Genomic DNA, 20,441 nt, shown 5'->3' on the forward strand with positions numbered 1-20,441 from the left:
CGGGGCTCCACTCAGGGGCGGGACGGGGCGGGGGGGGCGGGACGGGGCGGGGGGGGCGGGACGGGGCGGGGGGGGCGGGACGGGGCGGGGGGGGCGGGACGGGGCGGGGGGGGCGGGACGGGGCGGGGGGGGCGGGACTCCTCGGGGGTGGGACTCCGGCCTCCGTGGCGGGTGGCCGGCTGTCCCGTTAGGTCAGAGGAGGCAATGGCTGCACGCGCTTTGAGGCTGCTGACCACACTGCTGGCCGTCGCCGCCGCTGCCTCCCGGGCCGAGGTCGAGTCCGAGGCGGGATGGGACATGGCGGCGCCTGACCTGCTCTTCGCGGAGGGGACTGCGGCCTACGCGCGCGGGGACTGGGCGGGAGTGGTACTGAGCATGGAGCGGGCGCTGCGCTCGCGGGCCGCCCTGCGCGCCCTCCGCCTGCGCTGCCGCACCCGCTGTGCCGCCGACCTCCCATGGGAGCTGGACCCCGGCTCGTCCCCGAGCCCGGCACAGTCTTCGGGAGCCAACGCCCTGCACGACCTGCGGTTCTTTGGGGGCCTGCTGCGCCGCGCCGCCTGCCTGCGCCGCTGCCTCGGGCCGCCAGCCTCCCACTCGCTCAGCGAGGAGCTGGAGCTGGAGTTCCGCAAGCGGAGCCCCTACAACTACCTGCAGGTCGCCTACTTTAAGGTGCAGACCTGCGGGGGCCTGGGCGGCGGGGATCCTTCTGGGCGCGGTTCCAGATGACCCGGGCGAACTTGGGGGGCCGGGGAAGTGTCCGCGGAGAGGGAAGGTAGCCTCCTGGCCGGAGACCTCCCCTCGGACCCGGGGAGAACAGGGACCCTGCCGGGAGACCTGCTTCGCCCGGTTCGCATAGGCAGATGGTAACCCCAAAGGTCCAGCTTGGGGTTAAGGCATGGACCAGGCAAAACTTGGCCTTGTATTCCCGGGGAGGCCTCCTAGAGGTAACTAAAGCGGCAGCTTGGGCCTCTCATCCAGATTTCATTGTAAGTGCCCGAGTGAGAAGCTAGGACCTTTCTACAATATCTTCCTTCCGGTTCGCTGTTCAGTGATGCTTTTCCTGCTGCCCGAGTCCAGCAGCTCTTTCAGGACGTGAGGTTGCCACGTCGCCAGTAGGGGCTGTCTAGCCACTCCCTGTAGCGGGACCCTCCAGCTATTGTCAGGTTTTCAAAGAAAATGAGTATTTTTAGGAACTCCAGAGTGGCTTAAGTCCAAGTGCGTACATAGATTTGGAGTGCCCCTGGCATGCATGATGATGATGATGATGGTGATGGCGATGGTGATAACCAGCACATACTTCCAGGCACTATTTTAAGTACTTTGTGTTTATTGATTTATTTGCCCAGATCCTGTTAATGTCCTGTAAGGTAAGTGCTATTATTAGCCCCATTTTACTGCGGGTGGGGGGGTGGGGGGTGGGGGGTAGGAAGAAGGAGCTGTGTTGCATATTGTTACATCCATAGTTTAACAGACCTTCAGCTCCATCTAAAGAAAGACTTAGGGAACTGTGGGGACCACAGACTTCCGCCTCTGCACAAGCATTTTGCTTACACAGTTTGCTTACATTCCTCCTTGTTCCTGGAAAAAGTACCGTATTTGAGACCAAAACACATGGGTCATGTCTTTGATCTTGTCACTTAACAGCACGCTCTCAGATTCTTTGACTAACGTTTCCTGAATACCTGCTACATTCCAATTCTTGTACAGGTCATTAAAACACTTGACTTTATATTGTTTTGTCTTATATCACTTCCCTAGTAAGAATCACTGTAGAAAAGGCTATTAAAAGAGTGTGTACATAGGCTGTGGGAGCACAAAGGAGGGAGAATCTAGCTTCGTCTCAGAGAAACAAGGGAGACTGAAAGAAGAGGTGACAATTGAAGTCGATCCCAAATATCACTAGAGGAGAGGAAGGATGGCCATTCCAGGTAAAGTGAGGCCAGACTGCTAAGAGAGTTCTGCAGGCTTCAGTAGCCTGTGTCAGACTCAGCTTTTAGAATGCTAGTTCTGGAATGTGGACTAAGCCTTGGGAGAAGGAGAAAGTGGTGGCAGGGCTAACCATTAAGAGATGAGCTGGTTGTCCGTTTGAGAGAAGGAAATTTGGTGCCTCGGTGCTTAGGGAGTAAAGAAGGACTAGGGTGCAGAGAGAAGGTGGGAGAGACCAGGGAAATGCATGAGCAATGCACAAAGATAAGGGCAGGAGAATAAATCCATGAAAGAGACAGACTTGTGAGGATTTCTAATTGTACAGTTAACAAAACAGGTACAGAGATGGGGATTATTGATGTGGGGTCACTTAGCTATTCTAGGGTCATAGCCAGGGCTGACTCCTTGTTTAGCATGCATTTACTAGTACTGATGGAAAAAGGAAAAGGAAGAAATTCTTTTTTTTTCCTTGTTTTTATTTTCAGCATAACAGTATTCATTGTTTTTGCACCACACCCAGTACTCCATGCAATATGTGCCCTCCCTAATACCGACCACCTGGTTCCCCCAACCTCCCACCCCCCAAAGGAAAAAATTCTTGGCATATTAGTAATACCAGCTAAGATTCGTTGTGCACTTGTAGGTGCCCAGGACCAGGTGTTAGAAGCTGCATGTCTATTGCCTCGGTTTAACATTACAAACAAGCCTGTGAGGCAGTGAGTGCTCCAGATGGCAGATTAGGGAACTCAATTTAGAGAGTAAGCTTTAAGTATCTAAAGCCCCAGCAAGTGACTAATTAAACCTAGCTTTGCCACAGGTCTGTCTGACACTTAAGCCCGTGTTAATCATTAGATCATCAGTGATTTATTTTGGCTTCTACCTAAAGAACCCGTGTAACATTGATAGGCTGGAGTCCATTGCTGAGGTCATTGTGGCGGGTGGGATGCTTTTTTCTCCTCAGATTTCATAACCACTTGTGGGGTTTTTTCCTTTTTAATTGACATATAATGTATTTGTTCCAGGGGTACAGGGTTCCAGGTCTGTCAGTCATCAGTCTTACACAATTCACAGCACTCACCATAGCACATACCCTCCCCAATGTCCATCACCCAGCCACCCAATCTCTCCCAGCCCCCTCTCCTCCAGAAACCCTCAGTATGTTTCCTGAGATTAAGAGTCTCTTACGATTTGTCTCCCTCTCTGGTTTCCTCTTGTTTCATTTTTCCCTCCCTAACCCTAGGATCCTCTGTCTTATTTCTCCAATTCCTCATATCGGTGAGATCATATGATAATTGTCTTTCTCTGATTGACTTATTTTGCTTAGCATAATACTCTCTGGTTCCATTCACGCCATTGCAAATAAAACCACTTGTTTTAACCTCATGAGCCCTGGGCTTTGAGTCAGAAGATGCCATATCCCGGGGCACCTGGGCTGCTCAGTGGGTTAAAGCTGCTGCCTTTGGCTCGGGTCATGGTCCCGGCGTCCTGGGATCGAGCCCCACGTCGGGCTCTCTGCTCAGCGGGGAGCCTGCTTCCTCCCTCTCTCTCTCTGCCTGCGTCTCTGCCTACTTGTGATCTGTCTGTCAAATAAATAAATAAAATCTTGAAAAAAAAAAAGATGCCATATCCCGATTTTGTATAAGACCTTAGGATTTTTCCATCACCCATCCATCTTTTCCTTGAATGTGTCAAAAACACTTGATTATATTTTATGCAAAAATTAAAAAAAAGTATCTTCTAGGGAAATCCTTAGGCACAGTCTAATCATTAACTGCTCTTTCCTCCCTATTTCTTAATTTTTAAAGCCTTAGACTTTTTTCAGTGGCTCAGTTGCCACTTCTTAATCTTGAGAATATATTATTTGGGCAGTCAGTCTTCTATAGCGTTCCCCCCAACAATATGACCTTTGTTTAAAAATAGAATGTTTACACTGTTGAAAGTTTACCTCTTATGATTTCGGGAATTGCTAAGCCTGATTTGGGAAATGGCTGAAATTCTGCTCAGGGCCCTGTGCTCCTGATTTCTGGTATGTAGTTTCTGCAATAGGTGTGTTTTCTGGGGCTGGCAAGGTCTGGAGCAAACTGGGGAGTGGAAGGCTCAGGAAGTCTGGGATTTCCTGTTTACTATGGACTGCGCATTTGGACACAAATCTTCAGGGTTTGGAGGTGAGGCTTATGGTCTTGTGTCTTATTCTTAGATCAACAAGTTGGAGAAAGCCGTAGCAGCAGCACACACCTTCTTCGTGGGCAATCCTGAACACATGGAGATGAGGCAGAACCTAGACTATTACCAAACCATGTCTGGAGTGAAGGAAGCCGACTTCAAGGATCTTGAGTCCAAACCCCATATGGTGAAAAAAACTTTGTTCCCCCATTCTCTTTTTATTCAAGTGATATTTACTTGGCTTGTTTTCTTTTTCTTCAAGATTTTATTTATTTATTTGACACAGAGAGAGAGATCACAAGTAGGCAGAGAGGCAGGCAGAGAGAGAGATCACAAGTAGGCAGAGAGGCAGGCAGAGAGAGAGGGGGAAGCAGGCTCCCGGCTGAGCAGGGAGCCCAACACGGGACTGGATCCTAGGACCCTGAGATCATGATCTGAGCCGAAGGCAGAGGCCCAACCCACTGAGCCACCCAGGCGCCCTAGGCTTGTTTTCTGATTATAGAAGTAGTAGACATTCATTGTACAACACTATAGAAAAATGCAGATAAGTATAAAACAGAAAGTGATTATCTATAATACTGCTGCCTTAAGAAAACCAGTAATTCATATTTTGGCCTTTTTTAAAAGATTTTATTTATTTATTTGTCAGAGAGAGAGAGGAAGAGAGGTAGACAGAGGGAGAAGCAGGCTCCCTGCTGAGCAAAGAGCCCGATACAGAACTCGATCCTAGGACCCTGGGATCATGACCTGAGCTGAAGGTAGATGCTTAACCAACTGAGCCACACAGGTATCCCTATTTTGGCCTATTTTTAAAACTCTTCTAGATCTTAATTTTGGTGTTACATTGACACTAATTTGGTGTCATATTGTGTGTGTATTTTTCATCATCCTCTGAACTAACACTATATCATGAGTCTTCTCTCATATCTTCAGATTTTCTTTGAAAATACAATTTTTTAAAAGATTTTATTTATTTCACAGAGAAAGACAGCGAGAGAGGGAACACAGGCAGAGGGAGTGGGAGAGGGAGAAGCAGGCTTCCCACAGAGCAGGGAGCCCAACGTGGGGCTGGATCCCAGGACCCTGGGATCATGACCTGAGCTGAAGCACTCGCTTAACGACTGAGCCACCCAGGTGCCCCTGAAGATACAATTTTTCATGGCTGCATGATAGTCCATTTTATGCATAATTGTATTAATGTACTGTGTAGGTTTTTGCTTTCACTACTATAAGTGGTGCAGCATTCCTCAGTGTTCTTACTCTGTTTAGCAGAAGTCTGTGTTCCAAGAGAGATTTTGTCTGTGATGATATGGCATTTTATAAAGAGCTTATGTTCTCATAAGTTTTAATAGTTTAGAAGTAGAGATATCAGAAGCAAATAATATCTAAATGACTTTTCTGTAAGATTTTTATTTATTTATTTGACAGAGAGAGAGCACAAAGCGGAGGAAGCAGCAGGCAAAGGGAGAGGGAGAGGCAGACTCCCTGATGAGCAGGGATCCCTACGCGGGTCTCGTTCCCAGGACTCTGGGACCATGACCTGAGCTGAAGGCATCCGCTTAATTGGCTGAGCCACCCAAGTGTCCCTCAAAATGACTTATAAAAGTAAATTGTGTAGGGACACCTGGGTGGTTTAGTCCATTAAGCGCCAGACTCTTGATCTAAACTCTGGTCTTGATCTCAGGGTCCTGAGTTCAGGCTCCTGTTGGGCTCCATGCTGGCTGTGGAGACTATTTAAAAAAAAAAAAAAGTTGGGGCGCCTGGGTGGCTCAGTGGGTTGAAGCCTCTGCCTTTGGCTGGGGTCATGATCTCAGGGTCCTGGGATGGAGCCCCGCGTCAGGCTCTCTGCTCAGCAGGGGAGCCTGCTTCCCCCACTCTCTCTGCCTGCCTCTCTTCCTACTTGAGATCTCTATCTGTCAAATAAATAAATAAAATATTTTTTTAAAAAAAGTGGATTGTGTACATCTAGTACATGACACAATCACACACAGCATTTTTAAGTGATTCTGTGACAAACGGAAATGGTTATGTTCACAAGGATGGAGGCTGTGTCCTACAGATAGCAAAACCCATTCTGTAATCAGTGGCAGTCCTAATTCCCCCTTATGCTGGAAGGATTGCTCCCATCAGCACAGACCTCATTCTAGCATCTAAGAGTTCTTTTTAATTAAACTTTTATTTTGAACACTCTTATCCCTACAGAAGTGCAAGAAAATTACAATGGACTCCCATGTATCTTTTATCTAGATTGAGTTTAATGCTTTTGAGTTTCCAGAGAAACCTGTGGAGATCACTTACAGAAGGCCTTCACTAGGCAGTGGCCACCCTTTTCCATCCCTAACCCTCACCGGAGACAGAGAGACAGGCCATGAGGACGCAGTTGCAGGTTGCGGGGTGTGGGGAAGCGAGGGCCCAGGTTGTGTGCGGGCGGGCAGTTGAGTCCACCTTCCTCCCAGTAGCACGAGTTCCGGCTGGGAGTGCGGCTGTACTCGGAGGAGCAGCCGCACGAAGCCGTGGCCCATCTGGAGGCAGCGCTGCGAGAGTACTTGGTGGCCGACGCAGAGTGCCGGGCCCTGTGCGAGGGGCCCTACGACTATGACGGCTACAACTACCTGGAGTACAATGCAGACCTGTTCCAGGCCATAGCAGGTGCATGGCGGCGAGCCAGCCCCGAGTGCCTGCCCCCCTCCCCGCCCCTGCACCCCTGCCCACCCCCCATACCTGTCCACACCTGCCCTCCGCTGCTAGCCTGGGCTCCTGGGGCCACGTGCAGACAGTACCACCTCAAACCTAAATTTAGTACATCTGGGAATCCGACTGAAAATTCCTTGCACTTGAATTTGCTCCCCTCCCCCAGAATTTGCATCCTGAAGATCGACCTGGTGGTTATTCCCTGTCTTTGCTTCCTTTCAGATCATTACATCCAGGTCCTTAGCTGTAAGCAGAACTGCGTCACGGAGCTGGCTTCCCACCCAAGCCGAGAGAAGCCCTTTGAAGACTTCCTTCCATCACATTATAATTATCTGCAATTCGCCTACTATAACAGTAAGGCCTACTTTCTTCCATCTCTGCCGCTTTCCAGCAGGAGGCCAAAAGCAAGGGAGGCAGGGCTGATGGGTGCTGTGCATATCAGCGTGTTTGGCTTCTCACTGTGACCTGGAACTCCGGGAGGCACGGTGCCAGGTAACCCCTGCCTGCTTTGTGACAAGCCACTGGCCCCAGCAGCCGATGCCAGCAACCCAGAGAGCTGGGAGACGGAGACCTAAGACCTCTCTCCTGTCCCTTCTAGAACACTGATAATCTGACTCTGCATCTGAGTTCAGTTAGACCAAAGGCAAGGGTGTACTACTGTTTAAACCAGCTCCTGGGACATTTTCCAGCCCTTCGTCCCAGGATAGCACTGATGCTCTGGGTGGGGGGCTGCCAGGACCCAAACCAGCAACAAGTCAGCAGGTGCTTACCGAGTTCTGACTATGTGCTAAGCATCACTGCATATTCGAGAGTGTGAGGTGTTTATTGTTGAGTTGAGACAACACATGCGAGTGAGCTCTGCTCGCTCAGTGGAAGAGGCCACTTGCTGTTGTAGTGTCCCCTTCTCCTGAAAATCTGTGGGGAAAACAAGGTAGGAGATGGGGCCCTTCCTGAAATGGGTCTACTAGGAGGCCAGTGTTTAATTGTAAATTGTGAAATTGTGAAGATACGGGCACCCAGTAGTAGGCAGGCCAGAGGACCCTGTGTTCCTTACATCAGTTCTGCCTTCTGTGTTCATGTAATTCCTATCCTTCTCACTCTTCTAGAACTTCTCCCTCAGATCAGGCAGCTATGGTAGGTAGCAGGACCACAATGACACCCGTGTCATCACTGTCTTGGGCTGTGCTGAGACTCGAGACAGTGGATCCTGGCACCCAGGATTGGACGCTCTCTTCTCAGCCACGTCTTTTTGGCTTTGCAGTTGGGAATTATACGCAGGCTATTGAATGTGCCAAGACCTATCTCCTCTTCTTCCCCAATGACGAGGTGATGAACCAGAATCTGGCCTACTATACAGCCATGCTTGGAGAAGAAGCAGCCAGATCCATTGGCCCCCGTGAGGTGAGAGACTTGCACTAGGGCAGCTGCCAGCTGAGCCCAGACCAGCCAGAGGGAGGTGGTGGGATGGGTTGGCAGTGCTCAGGCAGGGGGCGGGGCCAGGCGGAAGTGCACTGACACACATGTCACTTAGGAACTGGGGAGCAGCCTTACTCCCACCATTGGGGTCCAGACGTCTGCTGTCTTGAGTCGTAAAGGAAAAACAGAACTGCAGTGCAGGCACTCCTTTCCCCCCTTTTGCCGCACCTCCGCTTTGAGATTTGATACCATTTGGCCAAGAGCTATCATTTTTTACTTCCAGCTAAATTCTTTTTTCACTCACCTGTTTCCTTGCCCCTGTTTCCTCCCTGTCCCTTCTCTGAGCTCTCTCTCCCTCAGCATCACTCCCAGTTCAGTTCTCGAGCAGACCCAGTGACCAAAGTGAAACACACTGACATGTTAACAGTGGTTATTTCTAGGTGGTGGAATATGGGTGATTTTTTGTATTTTGCTCATTTATGTTTTCTAAATTCCCTTCAGTGGAATTACAAATTTTTTTAAAGGTTTTAGTTACTTTTTTGAGAGAGAGAGATCACAACTAGGCATAGAAGCAGGCAGAGAGAGAGGGGGGAAGCAGGCTCCCTGCTGAGCAGAAAGCTATGCGGGGGCTCAATCCCATGACCCTGAGATCATGACCTGAGCCAAAAGCAGAGGCTTAACCCCCTTGAGCCACCCAGGCACCCTTACAAATTATTTTTTGCAGTTAAAAACATTAAAAGTTCTGTTTTTTAACTTAGTGAAATGTGATACTACGAACCACGATATTTGTACGTACGTCTTACGCAGACACTAGACCCTCTCCTTCTTGAACCTAGAACAGTGAGTTGGATTTGAAGTCACGGGTGTGGACTCAAGCCATGGCTCCTATGCATATGAGGTTGTATGATCTTCCGCATGTGGTTGCGGGGGATCTCAGGCACCCTGTACTATGCCTCTGAGTCTCAGTTTCTCCCTCTGTAGAATGGGAATATGGTTCTTACTCTTTCTTCAACACAAGATGAGCATCAGGGTTAAATGACATACCAAGTAGAAATGCACTTTGTAAGCCAACAGGCGTGGTCCAAGTGTGTCCTGAGAGTTGTGTGGACAGGCAGCAGCCCGGACATCTTGCTGATGGTACACAAGTAACCAGCGACAGGTTTCCTTGCCTCTGACCTCAACCACCTCCTAGAATGGGGGGTGGCCTATCATGGCCGCAGTGATCCCTGACATCAGAACAGGAGACTGTGAATGAGAGGAAGGTGAGCCTCAGTCACCCGGGTCCTGCCAGCTGCTCTCACACCCTGCCTACCTTCTATGTAAAAATGTAGCTTTAGACCCGGTTTTCATTTTGACGGAGGAAAAATATGGTAACTAGAGATAATTAGAGGCAGCCCATCCGTTTATGAGACAAGTATTTGGGACAAATATGGGTGCAGGAGCGGACGCACTCCCACGCTGCTGATGGGACTGTGCGTTGGACCGTTCGTTTAACCGGCAGTTTTTTTTTTAATTTTTTTAATTTTTAATTTATTTGACAGAGATCACAAGTAGGCAGAGAGGCAGTCAGAGAGAGAGAGGGGGAAGCAGGCTCCCTGCTGAGCAGAGAGCCCGATGCGGAACTCGATCCCAGGACCCTGAGATCATGACCTGAGCCAAAGGCAGAGGCTTAACCCACTGAGCCACCCAGGCGCCATAACCGGCAGTTCTGCCGCCGGCAAGCCGCCACAGTAAGCGGTGTCGCACAAGGATGGGAAGGCAAGCGTCCTGGGACACGTGTCAGAACCTTTCTCCTGACAGCAACCAACCGAAGCAAGCTAAATGCCACCTATTTGGGAACCAGCTAAATGAATCGCAGTAGATCCATTCCATGGTGCACAAGACAATTGCATGAGTCGATTACTATGCACCAGTGTGAGATGGTTGGTCTCTGTGTTACTACTGTAGGTAAAGAAAAAAAAAAGATCTAGAACTGTAATTCTATTCTATCCTACTTAGGTTTTTAAAAATACATATGTACCTTTTAAGTCGTCAACTCTGTGGACAGATTGATAAGAAACTGTGCCTCCTCTTACCCCTGAGGCTGGGGCCTACAAGTCAGGGTGGGGAGGGAGACCTAACTGTTTCTATTTATGTCTGTTGATACTTTGTGGATCTCTTTTAGCTATATGGGCATGACCTTCGTGTCTTTTTGAGTGCCATCTAAAGCACACCTCAGGGACTAATGATGCAGAAGGGGACGTAATCCAGACCTTGGAGAGTACTGTAGTGAATCCAAGAGTGGCCATGGAGGCCAGCTGGAGTGGAGGAAGGAAGAAATCGACTGACTGGCAAGCCATGGGAGGCTTTGCAAGGGGAAGCGCTGTTGGCATTTGGTTTTAAAAGCCTTCAGGTGGTGAATGAGGCAACGGAGGGCCTCTGAGATGCAGGACAGCATGTGCAGACGGCCTGGGAAATTGTCCCATATACCTGCAAGCTGATATGAGGAGTTACAGGAGATGAGACCCAGGAAGTTCAGATATGGAAGGGTCTTGAGTGCCCTGCAAGGACTTTGGTCTCTGTCCCATAAGGCAGGCAGTGGTGGGCGCTCAAAGGGTTTTAAGCAGTGGCTGAGCCAGCTGTGCAAGGCTCAGAATGGAAGGAGCTAGAAGCAGGGAGACCAATGCAGGGCTACTGTGGCGGTGCCGAGGGGAGCCGCTTGGGGGGGGGGGGACACTGGCTGGAGGAGGGAACTGACTAGGTGGGGTAGGAGATGGCCTTGGCAGAACGGTGCGGGGTTCACACCTCCCTCTTCATGTCTAATGAGACACGAGTCTCCTGCTTGGGAGACGCAGACATGGTGTTGCCCACCCAGCTCAGGACCGCACAGGGGGCGCAGGATGCTCTCGTCACAGGTCTACCCTGCCTGTACTCCAGCCCTGGGGGCTAAGCTCTCCTCTGTTCGCCGAGAGAAGGAGGTAGCGGATGGGGCAGTAGTCCACTTCCCGGTGTGGTTGTTTTCTGAGTTTGCTATTGAGCATAGCCACCTTTCACATGTGTGGGGCATCTCGTCTGCAAAATTCTTCCATAGCTTCTATTTTATTTCATTCGATTCTTATTACAACCTGCCCCGAAGGGAAGGACCCAGGTTCCGCCTTCCCAGCTCTGGAACCCCTAGTATCCACTAGAAATGATCCAGCCCTCTCCTTGCCTGTGAGGACATTACCTTGTAGTTGTCCTCTTTGGCCACTAGATGGGGACAGTCTGCCTTTGAGAATGCACTTCTTGATGTCTCTCTGGCTTGCTGAGTTAAGCGCCTCCCCCGCTACCCCTCACTTAATGGTCATAGCAGTGAATTGGGGCAGAGAGGGAAAATAAACCACTTTTAACTGGAACCGCCCTTCGCGAAAGAAAGTAACTAGCATTTGTGGAGCCCTGTCCCTGTCTACATGTTGTGTGGTTCAACCCCCATCATCTCATTTCCTCCCCACAGGGGCCGTGGTAGGGGACACTATTCTCCCATTTTAGAGATGAGAACATCTGGGCTCCAGGAGATGGGCTAGCTTGCACAGTGGCCTGTGGCCGAGAGTGGCGACCCGGGTTCCTCCCATTGTTGTCTCGGGGCTGGCGCAGTTCCCAGCTCGTAGCTCCTACTCCATGAATCAGTGCCGAGCAAATAAACGTGGGCATGGGATTTGCTTCGCAGCTGCCTCAGGGCTGTGGGAGAGGGTTTAACTAGAGAACGCCCCGAGCGTGGTGTCTAGCACTTGGTGAATCACTTACACGCCGCAGGAGAAAATTTTTATCTCCCTGTTGGGTAAATATGCCAGATGATGTAGGACTCACTGAGGTTCTGCTAACATCTTCCTTACTGCCTTCATCTTTTATTTCAACTGATGATGTCTTCTTTTTCTTTTCTTTCCTCCTCCTGCTGCTTGGAGACTAGCAGGGCACCTAGGGAGAGCTGTGGCCCCAAAAGGTACTTAGTCTCCCAGCCCTGGGTCAGCCCTACCTGTGAGCACGTGTGGGAAGGGCCAGAGGGCCTGGGCCAGCAGCTCCAGATGCCGCAGCCCGACTCCAGGAGGGGCCCATCCAGTCTGTTCAGAGTCTCAGGGGAGGCAGGGGGCCTAATGAAAAAGCACCCAGGCTTTGTCCCTTTCCTGTAGCGTCAACTATGCCCCCTGCCCCCCAGTGTCTCCATCTGTAAGACAAGGAGCACAGTGTCAACGTCAGAGGTGGCTGAGAAGGTTCAGTGAATAACACATGGGTCACCCAACCCCTGGGTCTCCCGCCTCCACCTTGAACCCCTACGGAAGTCAAGAAAGAACGCTCCTTCTTTGAGGACTGTTTCCACGTCTCCTGAGAGCCTCAGCTCTCCTGTCTAGGAGATTCATGGGGGACACGGTGGGGGGTTAGGTCACCCTCAGAGGTGTTGCTTGTGCCAGGCCAGAGCTACCCTTAGCGCAGGGGTGAGGCTGCCGTCCCGCACTGGAGAATAGACACAGCAGTGGTGGTGGGAGAGGAAGCTCAGGTCACACTGGGAGCAATAGCCCAGAACGTGGGGCTCCCCCCAGCCACAGTTAACAGGGCTGAATTCCAGGGCATCCCTTCCACTTGGTTTTCCCAGAGTGCCCAGGAGTACCGCCAGCGCAGCCTGCTCGAGAAAGAGCTGCTCTTCTTCGCGTACGATGTCTTCGGAATTCCCTTCGTGGATCCGGTGAGCCCGGCTGCAGGAGTGGGGGGCCGGGGCTAGCTGTGTAGCTCTGTTTGGGGGCTTGAGCCAGACACAGGATCTGTAAAACCCGTGGACGAGAGGCAGAGGAAGACAGAGGGGAGTTCCGGGCAGCCAGAGGTGACTCCAGTTTGGAGACTCACTTTCTCTCCTGTCAGGAGGCGGCTGATAAAGCGGATTCTCCCGGAGGCCCGGGTCTGTGCGCAGAGATCCGGAAGATGAAGCAGATCACCCTATAGCATTGATTTTCCTCCTGATCTGCTTTTAGGATTCGTGGACTCCAGAAGAGGTGATTCCCAAAAGATTGCAAGAGAAACAAAAGTGAGGACCTTGAAGAGGCTGCATGGCCGGAGCGGCTTGATGGAGCACCTGAGGCCTCCTGAGCCCAGGCAGATGTGTACTCCTGGAAGTGGGGGGGGGGGGTGTTGGGGGGCAGTCCAGGCTGGGAAGCTGGGGAGGGAGCCGGGGTGGCCCCAGAACGCAGTCCTCAGAGCGGCTGTGCGCGCAGGTCCGAGCGGGAAACAGCCGTCCGCATCTCCCAGGAGATCGGAAACCTGATGAAGGAGATTGAGACCCTGGTGGAGGAGAAGACCAAGGAGTCACTGGATGTGAGCCGGCTGACGCGGGAAGGTGAGAGGACAGAGCTCCGGCATCTGCAAGGCAGGCGTCCCTGCGCTAGCTGGCTGGCCCCTGAGGCAGGCTTGGCCTTGCCCAGCGCCCTTCCTGACTCTCCCGGGCTTCCACCTGGAGAAGGCACTGAGATTGGCCTCCGGTGAAGACGTAGGACTCCTGGGTCACAGCAACACTAGTTTAGCTCTCTGCAGTTCTAGCACAAACCTCATCCATCTCCCCACGTCCATCAGGTATCCTGCTCCCAAGCCTCCAAATCGGAGGTCTCTTCCCCCGGTCTGCCCACTCCAAGCTGCACTGAGACCGCTTCTCCTCGCCTCTCTCTCCAAGCCTCTCCTCTTCCCGTTGCTGCAGGGCCCCCCGCCCCCCTCCCCACCACTGCACCTGCTGTCTGCCCTCCTGTCCCTCCTTGATCTGTGCTTCCCCTTCCCCTACGGTGGCTAGAAAAGGCTTCCAAACACGGAGGCTTGGCCCCTACCCGCCGTGCCTGCTCCTCCAACCACCTGCTTCTACCTTCTGTTCATCTGCCCCGGGATGCTCCTGCTCTTTGGGCCCATCTGTCCCCAGGCCAAGCTCATGCCTGTCCTTCCTCCCTGTACCCTCCCATTGCTTCTGCGCACGAAGCCTTGCTTCATCTCCCAGTCCGGGGGATTCCCTCCCTCTTTCTCTGAAACTTCCACGGCAGCTTTCTCTGTGCTTGCATCCTTGCTGGGAGAGATGCCCTCTGCAGGTGTGAGACCCTCACCTCTCTCGGGCAGGGCCTGGAGCCCACCGTGGCCTCAGTAAGTAGACGGAGCTGAGCTGAGTCTCCTCCAACAGGTCCAGCACAGAGGGACACCATGAGAAACAGAAGAGAAGGTTGGCTTAAATGAACGGTGGTGAATCTAACAAGATGAGCACTTGAAAAGAATTTGTCTTGCATACTTTGGTTTTCAGGCAGCTTTCACTGTGTTGTTTCTCTTCTCTGGGGGAGGTGGGCTGGGTAGATGGAGGTCCTCATTTGAAATAAGGGCTGCTGGTGACTGGTGCGATGGCAGCTAAGATTCTGAGCCTTTCCTGTGTGCCCAGTACTGTGCTGAGCGTTTAACTGGCGTCATTGCTTTTTATGTCAAACAAGCACCCATCTCAGGAGGTACCTGCTGTCTTACAGATGAGGAGAGGAAAGCTCAGGGAGGTTAAGTAATTTGCTGAGGTCACACAGCTAATAGATGGAGGATTCAGGAGTCAAAGCCCTTCCTTTCTGATTCTGGAGCTCAGGGTTTTAAAGAATTTGTTGGTGATGTTTCCTCAGCAATTGGCGGAGGCCCAAGAACCAATAACTGTTCTGGAAGGGAGCTAGGACTAGGGCGTGGCTCTCCCACCTTGTCAGCTCCAGGTGCTGTCATGTGGGCCACGCCACCTTTGGAAGTGACCGAACAGGAAGTTTCTCTGGTGACCTGGAAACAACTGGAATTTCTATTCCCATTTAATGGAGAGTGTCCGGACAGAGCTGCCGCTGGATTCAGCCCAGTCTTGTCATTCGTTGCTTTGCAGGTGGCCCCCTACTCTACGAAGGCATCAGTCTCACCATGAACTCCAAAGTCCTGAATGGCTCTCAGAGGGTGGTGATGGACGGTGTAATCTCCGCAGATGAGTGCCGGGAGCTGCAGAGACTGACCAACGTAAGGGGGGCCCACCCCTTCTCCCCGGGGCCCAGCCTCTCCTTCACCAAGTGCCTCCGGGTGCTGAGCTCACCTGCCCCTCGTGGCACACCGGCGACCACCTCTCTCATCGGCGACCACCTCTGCAGGCCCTCAGCTGCCCTGGCTAAGCACCCCTGTGTTTTGGACCTTGCAGGCCGCAGCAACCTCGGGAGATGGCTACCGGGGTCAGACCTCCCCACACACGCCCAGTGAGAAGTTCTATGGTGTCACGGTCTTCAAAGCCCTTAAGGTAGAATCAATTCTCAGCACTCTAGAGTGTGAGGAATGGGGAGAGAGGAGGCTCAGGCTTTGGGGGGCATTCGGGGGTCGGAAAGATGAAGGTGTCTGCTGGTCGCATTCCAGCAGCCACGGAGGGGGATGAATTAAGTTGAGGGAGGTTGACTTTTGCATCCTGGCTGGTGAAGCAAGTGTGGATCAAAGTGAGGCAGGCGAGACAAGACTGATGTCCAGAGTGCTTTCTGCCCACAAAGAGAAGCATGGAGGAGGGGCAGGTGTAACACAGGAGGGCTGTCATGCATGGGAGCAGAGGCGGGGGGGTGGGGGGCGATGCCTCAGCGGGTTCTGTTGGCCCGCAGCCGGGCGTTCAGGGCGGCTGACCGCTGGTCTCTTCGGCAGCTGGGACAAGAAGGGAAAGTTCCGCTGCAGAGCGCCCACCTGTACTACAATGTGACCGAGAAGGTGCGGCGCGTCATGGAGTCCTACTTCCGCCTGGACACCCCCCTCTACTTCTCCTACTCCCACCTGGTGTGCCGCACTGCCATCGAAGGTGGGCCTTCTCTCCGTCCCTGGCACGGGTGCTGAGGACATGGAAAGGCACAGGATACGGTCCTTTTCATCTTAGCCGAGGAACCAACACAGAATGTGGCAACCCTGTGCAATCAGTGCAGTGGAGGAAGTTCTAGTCAGCCCACAAGGGAGTCAGGAGGACTTCCTGGAGGAGGTGGTGACCATTGTGGAGGATAAATAGGACTGACTGGTGGAGTGTCCAGGTGATGAGAGAACATTTGAGCCAGAAAGAACAGCACATACAAAGAAGGGCAGGCACTAGGCAGCCTGGTGGTGGGGACTAAGAAAGCGGCCGGTTTTGGGGTGTGGGGTTGAAGTTTGGGGCATCAAAAGGCTTTTAGAAGCTAAGCTGTGGAGAGCTACATTCCGGAGTGTGTTTTCATCCTGTAGACCACTGGGTCTCAGCGATGCTCTTGGGCATCCAGGTATCTGGACCAGTCATGAGTGATGGCGGGTTCGCTGTCACAAACCGCTCAATACCAAACCCGTGAGAGATGGACTTTCACAAGTCAGAGCCGAGTCGAGGTCCTTCCTCGTCAGCTGTCCTGAGGAGGGTGAGGTGTGGCCAGTGCCCCAGGGGTCGCAGATGGCCCACAACTGGATCTGTCATGCCTAAGCCTTCATGGGCCCCCGGCACTGATGCGCCACTAGGTGGCAGAAATGAGAGGGCTTGACTGCCCCCAGAGGTTTGGAGTTCTCTCAAAATCTGGACACACCCAAAGGAATGTGTCAGACACGCCCCCGCACGTGCCCCAACCTTTCCAGGTGGGGGCCAGGCAGTGGGAAGCCAGGAAGGGTCCTCAAACACGAAGGACTCTATGAGGCCTCTGTGTTCCCAGGGTTAGTTCTGTCGCTTTGTGGCGAGAGGTTTGGAGGGTGTACATCAAGCCCGAGGGAGGGAAGCTGGTCAGCGGTGAGCCGGGTGGACAAGGACAAAGGCCCGGACCTGGCCAGTGGTGGTGGGAGTAGAGAGGAGAGAGCAGGTGAGGGACATGGAGGAGGTGAAGGACAGGGCCTGGCACCTGGCCAGACAGACGGGGACAAATAGGAGGGCTCTACCGTGACCTGATGGTGCCACGGCCCGCCCCGGGGGGTGATGGTTCCGTGTCACGAGAGGCTTGCCTGGCGTTACGCAGTACACACTGTCTGTGCCCTTTCACGGCCTTCCTCCTGCGTGGCTTCCCCCGCGGAGCCCCGCGGAAGGGAACTGCTTACCTTTGCTCCTGTCCGTTCCCCTTCATGCCGTCCCCACCTCGTCTCCCGCTGCATAGTGAGTCTTGCCGGGCCCTGCTTCTGGCCACCCTCCTGACCGCTCAGCTTCACCTCCCTGGGATTCCTGGTTTATAAATTTGAAACAGAAAGCCGAGGTCCTGCCACTCAGACCTGAACCCGCCCTCGCTTAGAGCCTCACGGCCCCGCTTGCCCCACCCAGAACCTTCCTGGGAAGCCTGCAGATTCTTCCTGACCCGTGGGCTGATGGCTTAGCCAGAGACCCCATAGTTCACTGGCCATTCCCACAGACCCAGGTGCATTTTGGGAAGCACCCCCCCACACCCGGAGCCAACAGGAGAGCTATGGTGTCTCCTGAGGTGTTCCCACACTAACGTGCATTACCTCGGCCCCAGAGGCACAGGCTGAGAGGAAGGACAGCAGCCATCCAGTCCACGTGGACAACTGCATCCTGAATGCCGAGGCCCTTGTGTGCATCAAGGAGCCCCCCGCCTACACCTTCCGGGACTACAGGTGCCAGCCGTTCCTCTGAGGCTCCCCGTCCCCTGCGCCTTGCCCCATCCCCAACACACACACACAGGTGTGGGACCAGCTGTCCCCAGAATCCAGTCCCCATCCCCACGCCCTCGGGCTAGAAGGTTGGACAGAAAAGGAGTCATTCTGGTGTGGTGTGATGGACAGTGGATTCTCTGGAGTGAGGGTGGTGTGCTGGGAAGACCCTTCCCGTGGCAGGCCCTGTCCAGCTGCTGGAGGAGAGCACCTGGAGACGCGGGCACAGGAGCTGTGGACTGTAGGGGAGCGGGGCAGGGGGAGGCCCATGGCGAGACCGTGTCTGTCATTCCCAGTGCCATTCTTTATCTAAATGGGGACTTCGACGGAGGAGCATTCTACTTCACTGAACTAGATGCCAAGACAGTGACGGTGAGTGTGCCCTCGTGCCTGTCCCTGGGAGACAAACCCTCACAGCACTGTGGGCAGAGTGGCCAGGCCTCGCCTCCTCAAACCTGGGGGGCTCTGAGCTATGTCGCTCACTCCTCTGACTGGCTGCCTTTTCTCTCCAGACCGTAATGACCCCATGTCCCCTCTGAAGGCAGCTTACAGTCTCCTGTGTCCCCCGTACTTTGTGTCTCCTTCAGGCAGAGGTGCAGCCCCAGTGTGGGAGGGCCGTGGGATTCTCTTCAGGCACGGAGAACCCGCACGGGGTGAAGGCTGTCACCAGAGGGCAGCGCTGTGCCATCGCCCTGTGGTTCACGTTGGATGCGCGGCACAGTGAGCGGGTGAGAGCCCTCAGTGGCACTGGGATCTGCCCCTGGAAGGGCCCCGCTTCTGCTTTCCCCTCCCCCAGTCTCACTGCCAGCAGTTTAGACACGAGAGGAACACCGGGCCTGGCGTCCACAGAGACTCCCCCTGGTCGCATCGCCTTGTCCTCTCTGGCCCTTCTCCTGTACTTGTAAATGGGGCTCTGGGGTGCGGTGCCAAGATGGGGAATGGTGCCGGCACTGGGCTGCCATGTTGGGCAGCACCTCAGCTGTCTGCCCAGAGAGGAGGACCTGCCGGGAAGCAGAGGAGCTCGGAGGCCACGGAGGAAGAACTTGTTGCTCTCCAGGAAGCAGCACCCGAGCAGAGCTGAGCGCCTGGTCCAGAGGCCTCTCTGAATAGGCGGGGGTTTGTCCTTGCAGGACCGGGTGCAGGCGGATGACCTGGTAAAGATGCTCTTCAGCCCGGAGGAGATGGACCTCTCCCAGGAGCAGCCCCAGGAAGCCCAGGAGGGGCCCCCCAAGCCTGTAGAGGGGTCTCTGTCCGGCAGTGAGGTGGGACACAAAGATGAGCTCTGACGGCATCCAGCTCGCTGTGGATGGGTGAGCGGACTCACCTCGAGGAACTGTGTCCTCCACCGGCTGGCCCCCGGGGGCTGCGTGTCTGCTGCCCAGCCAGCGGGACCCTGCTCGCGGCCGTCCGCACGGTGCTACCGCTCCCGGAGTGGACATGGCGGGACGGCCCTCTCGCCTCTGGACCCGGCTGAGGGCTCAGGACGCAGGCCAGAGCCGCCCCTGGGGGCCTGGACGGGCAGCCGAGTGACAGCACTACAGTATTTAAGTGTCTGTGTAGACAACCAAAGAATAAATGATTTGTGGTTTTTTACTCAGGAGTTGGTTCAGAGAGTAGGAGTACAGCCACCTGCTGGCCCACTCTCACCGCAGCCTGCACAGCCTCGGGCCCCGCACGGAACCCCAGGCGTCTCAGACTTGTCTGTAGAACGGGGACCCAGTGCTCACTCGGCGCCCCTTCTGGGTGGATTCGGGATCGGATGTGACGGCACTCTGTCAGCTGGAATGCTCTGGATGGAGGGCGGGGATCATGACTAATCCCTCGCTGGCAGCCCCTGGCCGGTCAGCAGTACTCTGGCATTTCGCCCCCCTGTGTCGGTCCCACTCCGTTGTCCGGTCTTGGAGGCCCTGGGCCCCAGGAGAACACACACTTCTGGGAGACAGATCAAAAGTGAAGGTCCTACCCCTCTGGCCACAAGCCTGTCTCCCCTCCCGGGCTCCAGATGCTGTGCAGTGCCGAGTTCGAGAACCTGCATTCCGGGCCCGCCTCTGTTCAGCTGGCCAGTGGCTGTTGACAGAGCACCAGCTCAGGGCCCAGGGCTGGGAGCGCGGGAGCAGACAGAGCAAGTCCCTGCCGTCCCACAGCTGCTGTTTCAGTGGGGAAGACAAGTTAACACACGAGTGTGTGCGTGTGTGTGTGCATGCTCGCACGTAAGCCTTTGAGGTGGAGAAGGAGGCCAGTCAGGCCCCGAGGAGGGCCCAGCAGCAGGAAGGCCGACGGGGCACAGAGTGGGCAAGAAGGGGGACAGCCAGGGCGGGTGGGGTCTCCGGGGCCTCGTCGGTCACCGTGGGCACGTGGGCTCCACATCCCTGAGCCAGGAGCGGAGGAGTGACAGCCTCAGAGAAGAGGCTTTAGGGCAAAGACCAGCTGAGGAGAGGTGAGAGGCGGCTGCGGTCCCCAGTGGGCGGGGAAGGTGGCGTGGAACAGGGTGCCGGCAGGAGCAGTGGTGGAATCCATTTCTGAGGTAGAACCCACAGGAGTTGCTGATGGGTCAGGTGGTGTGAGAGAAAGGAGCATGAGGAAGGCTTCCGGCCTCAGCAGTGGGGAGAATGGAGTCACCTGCCCTCTCGCAGAGG

At 54.0% G+C, this 20,441-nt stretch overlaps 1 protein-coding gene across 3 annotated transcripts; it reads left to right on the top strand.

Moving 5' to 3' along the window:
- Positions 1 to 170: 170 nt before the first annotated feature.
- P3H1 (prolyl 3-hydroxylase 1) lies at positions 171 to 19,398 on the top strand. 3 transcript variants are annotated; one of them, XM_080800501.1, is made up of 15 exons: positions 171 to 669; positions 4,124 to 4,276; positions 6,549 to 6,738; positions 7,003 to 7,134; positions 8,042 to 8,181; positions 12,803 to 12,892; positions 13,176 to 13,228; positions 13,392 to 13,537; positions 15,071 to 15,198; positions 15,374 to 15,469; positions 15,856 to 16,006; positions 17,652 to 17,769; positions 18,102 to 18,177; positions 18,393 to 18,533; positions 18,936 to 19,398. In XM_080800501.1, exons 1-15 carry the CDS (start codon positions 205 to 207, stop codon positions 19,089 to 19,091), a joined length of 2,235 nt encoding a protein of 744 aa, XP_080656627.1. In that variant the 5' UTR covers positions 171 to 204; the 3' UTR covers positions 19,092 to 19,398. The 3 variants fall into 3 exon arrangements, with proteins under 3 accessions (XP_080656627.1, XP_080656625.1, XP_080656626.1); XM_080800499.1 differs by having other exon boundaries at positions 13,416 to 13,537; XM_080800500.1 differs by lacking the exon at positions 171 to 669 and adding an exon at positions 1,289 to 1,367 and having other exon boundaries at positions 13,416 to 13,537.
- The last annotated feature ends 1,043 nt before the right edge of the window (positions 19,399 to 20,441 follow it).

The sequence above is a fragment of the Martes martes genome (assembly GCF_963455335.1).
Source record: "Martes martes genome assembly, chromosome: 4".
Taxonomy (NCBI): Eukaryota; Metazoa; Chordata; class Mammalia; order Carnivora; family Mustelidae; genus Martes; species Martes martes.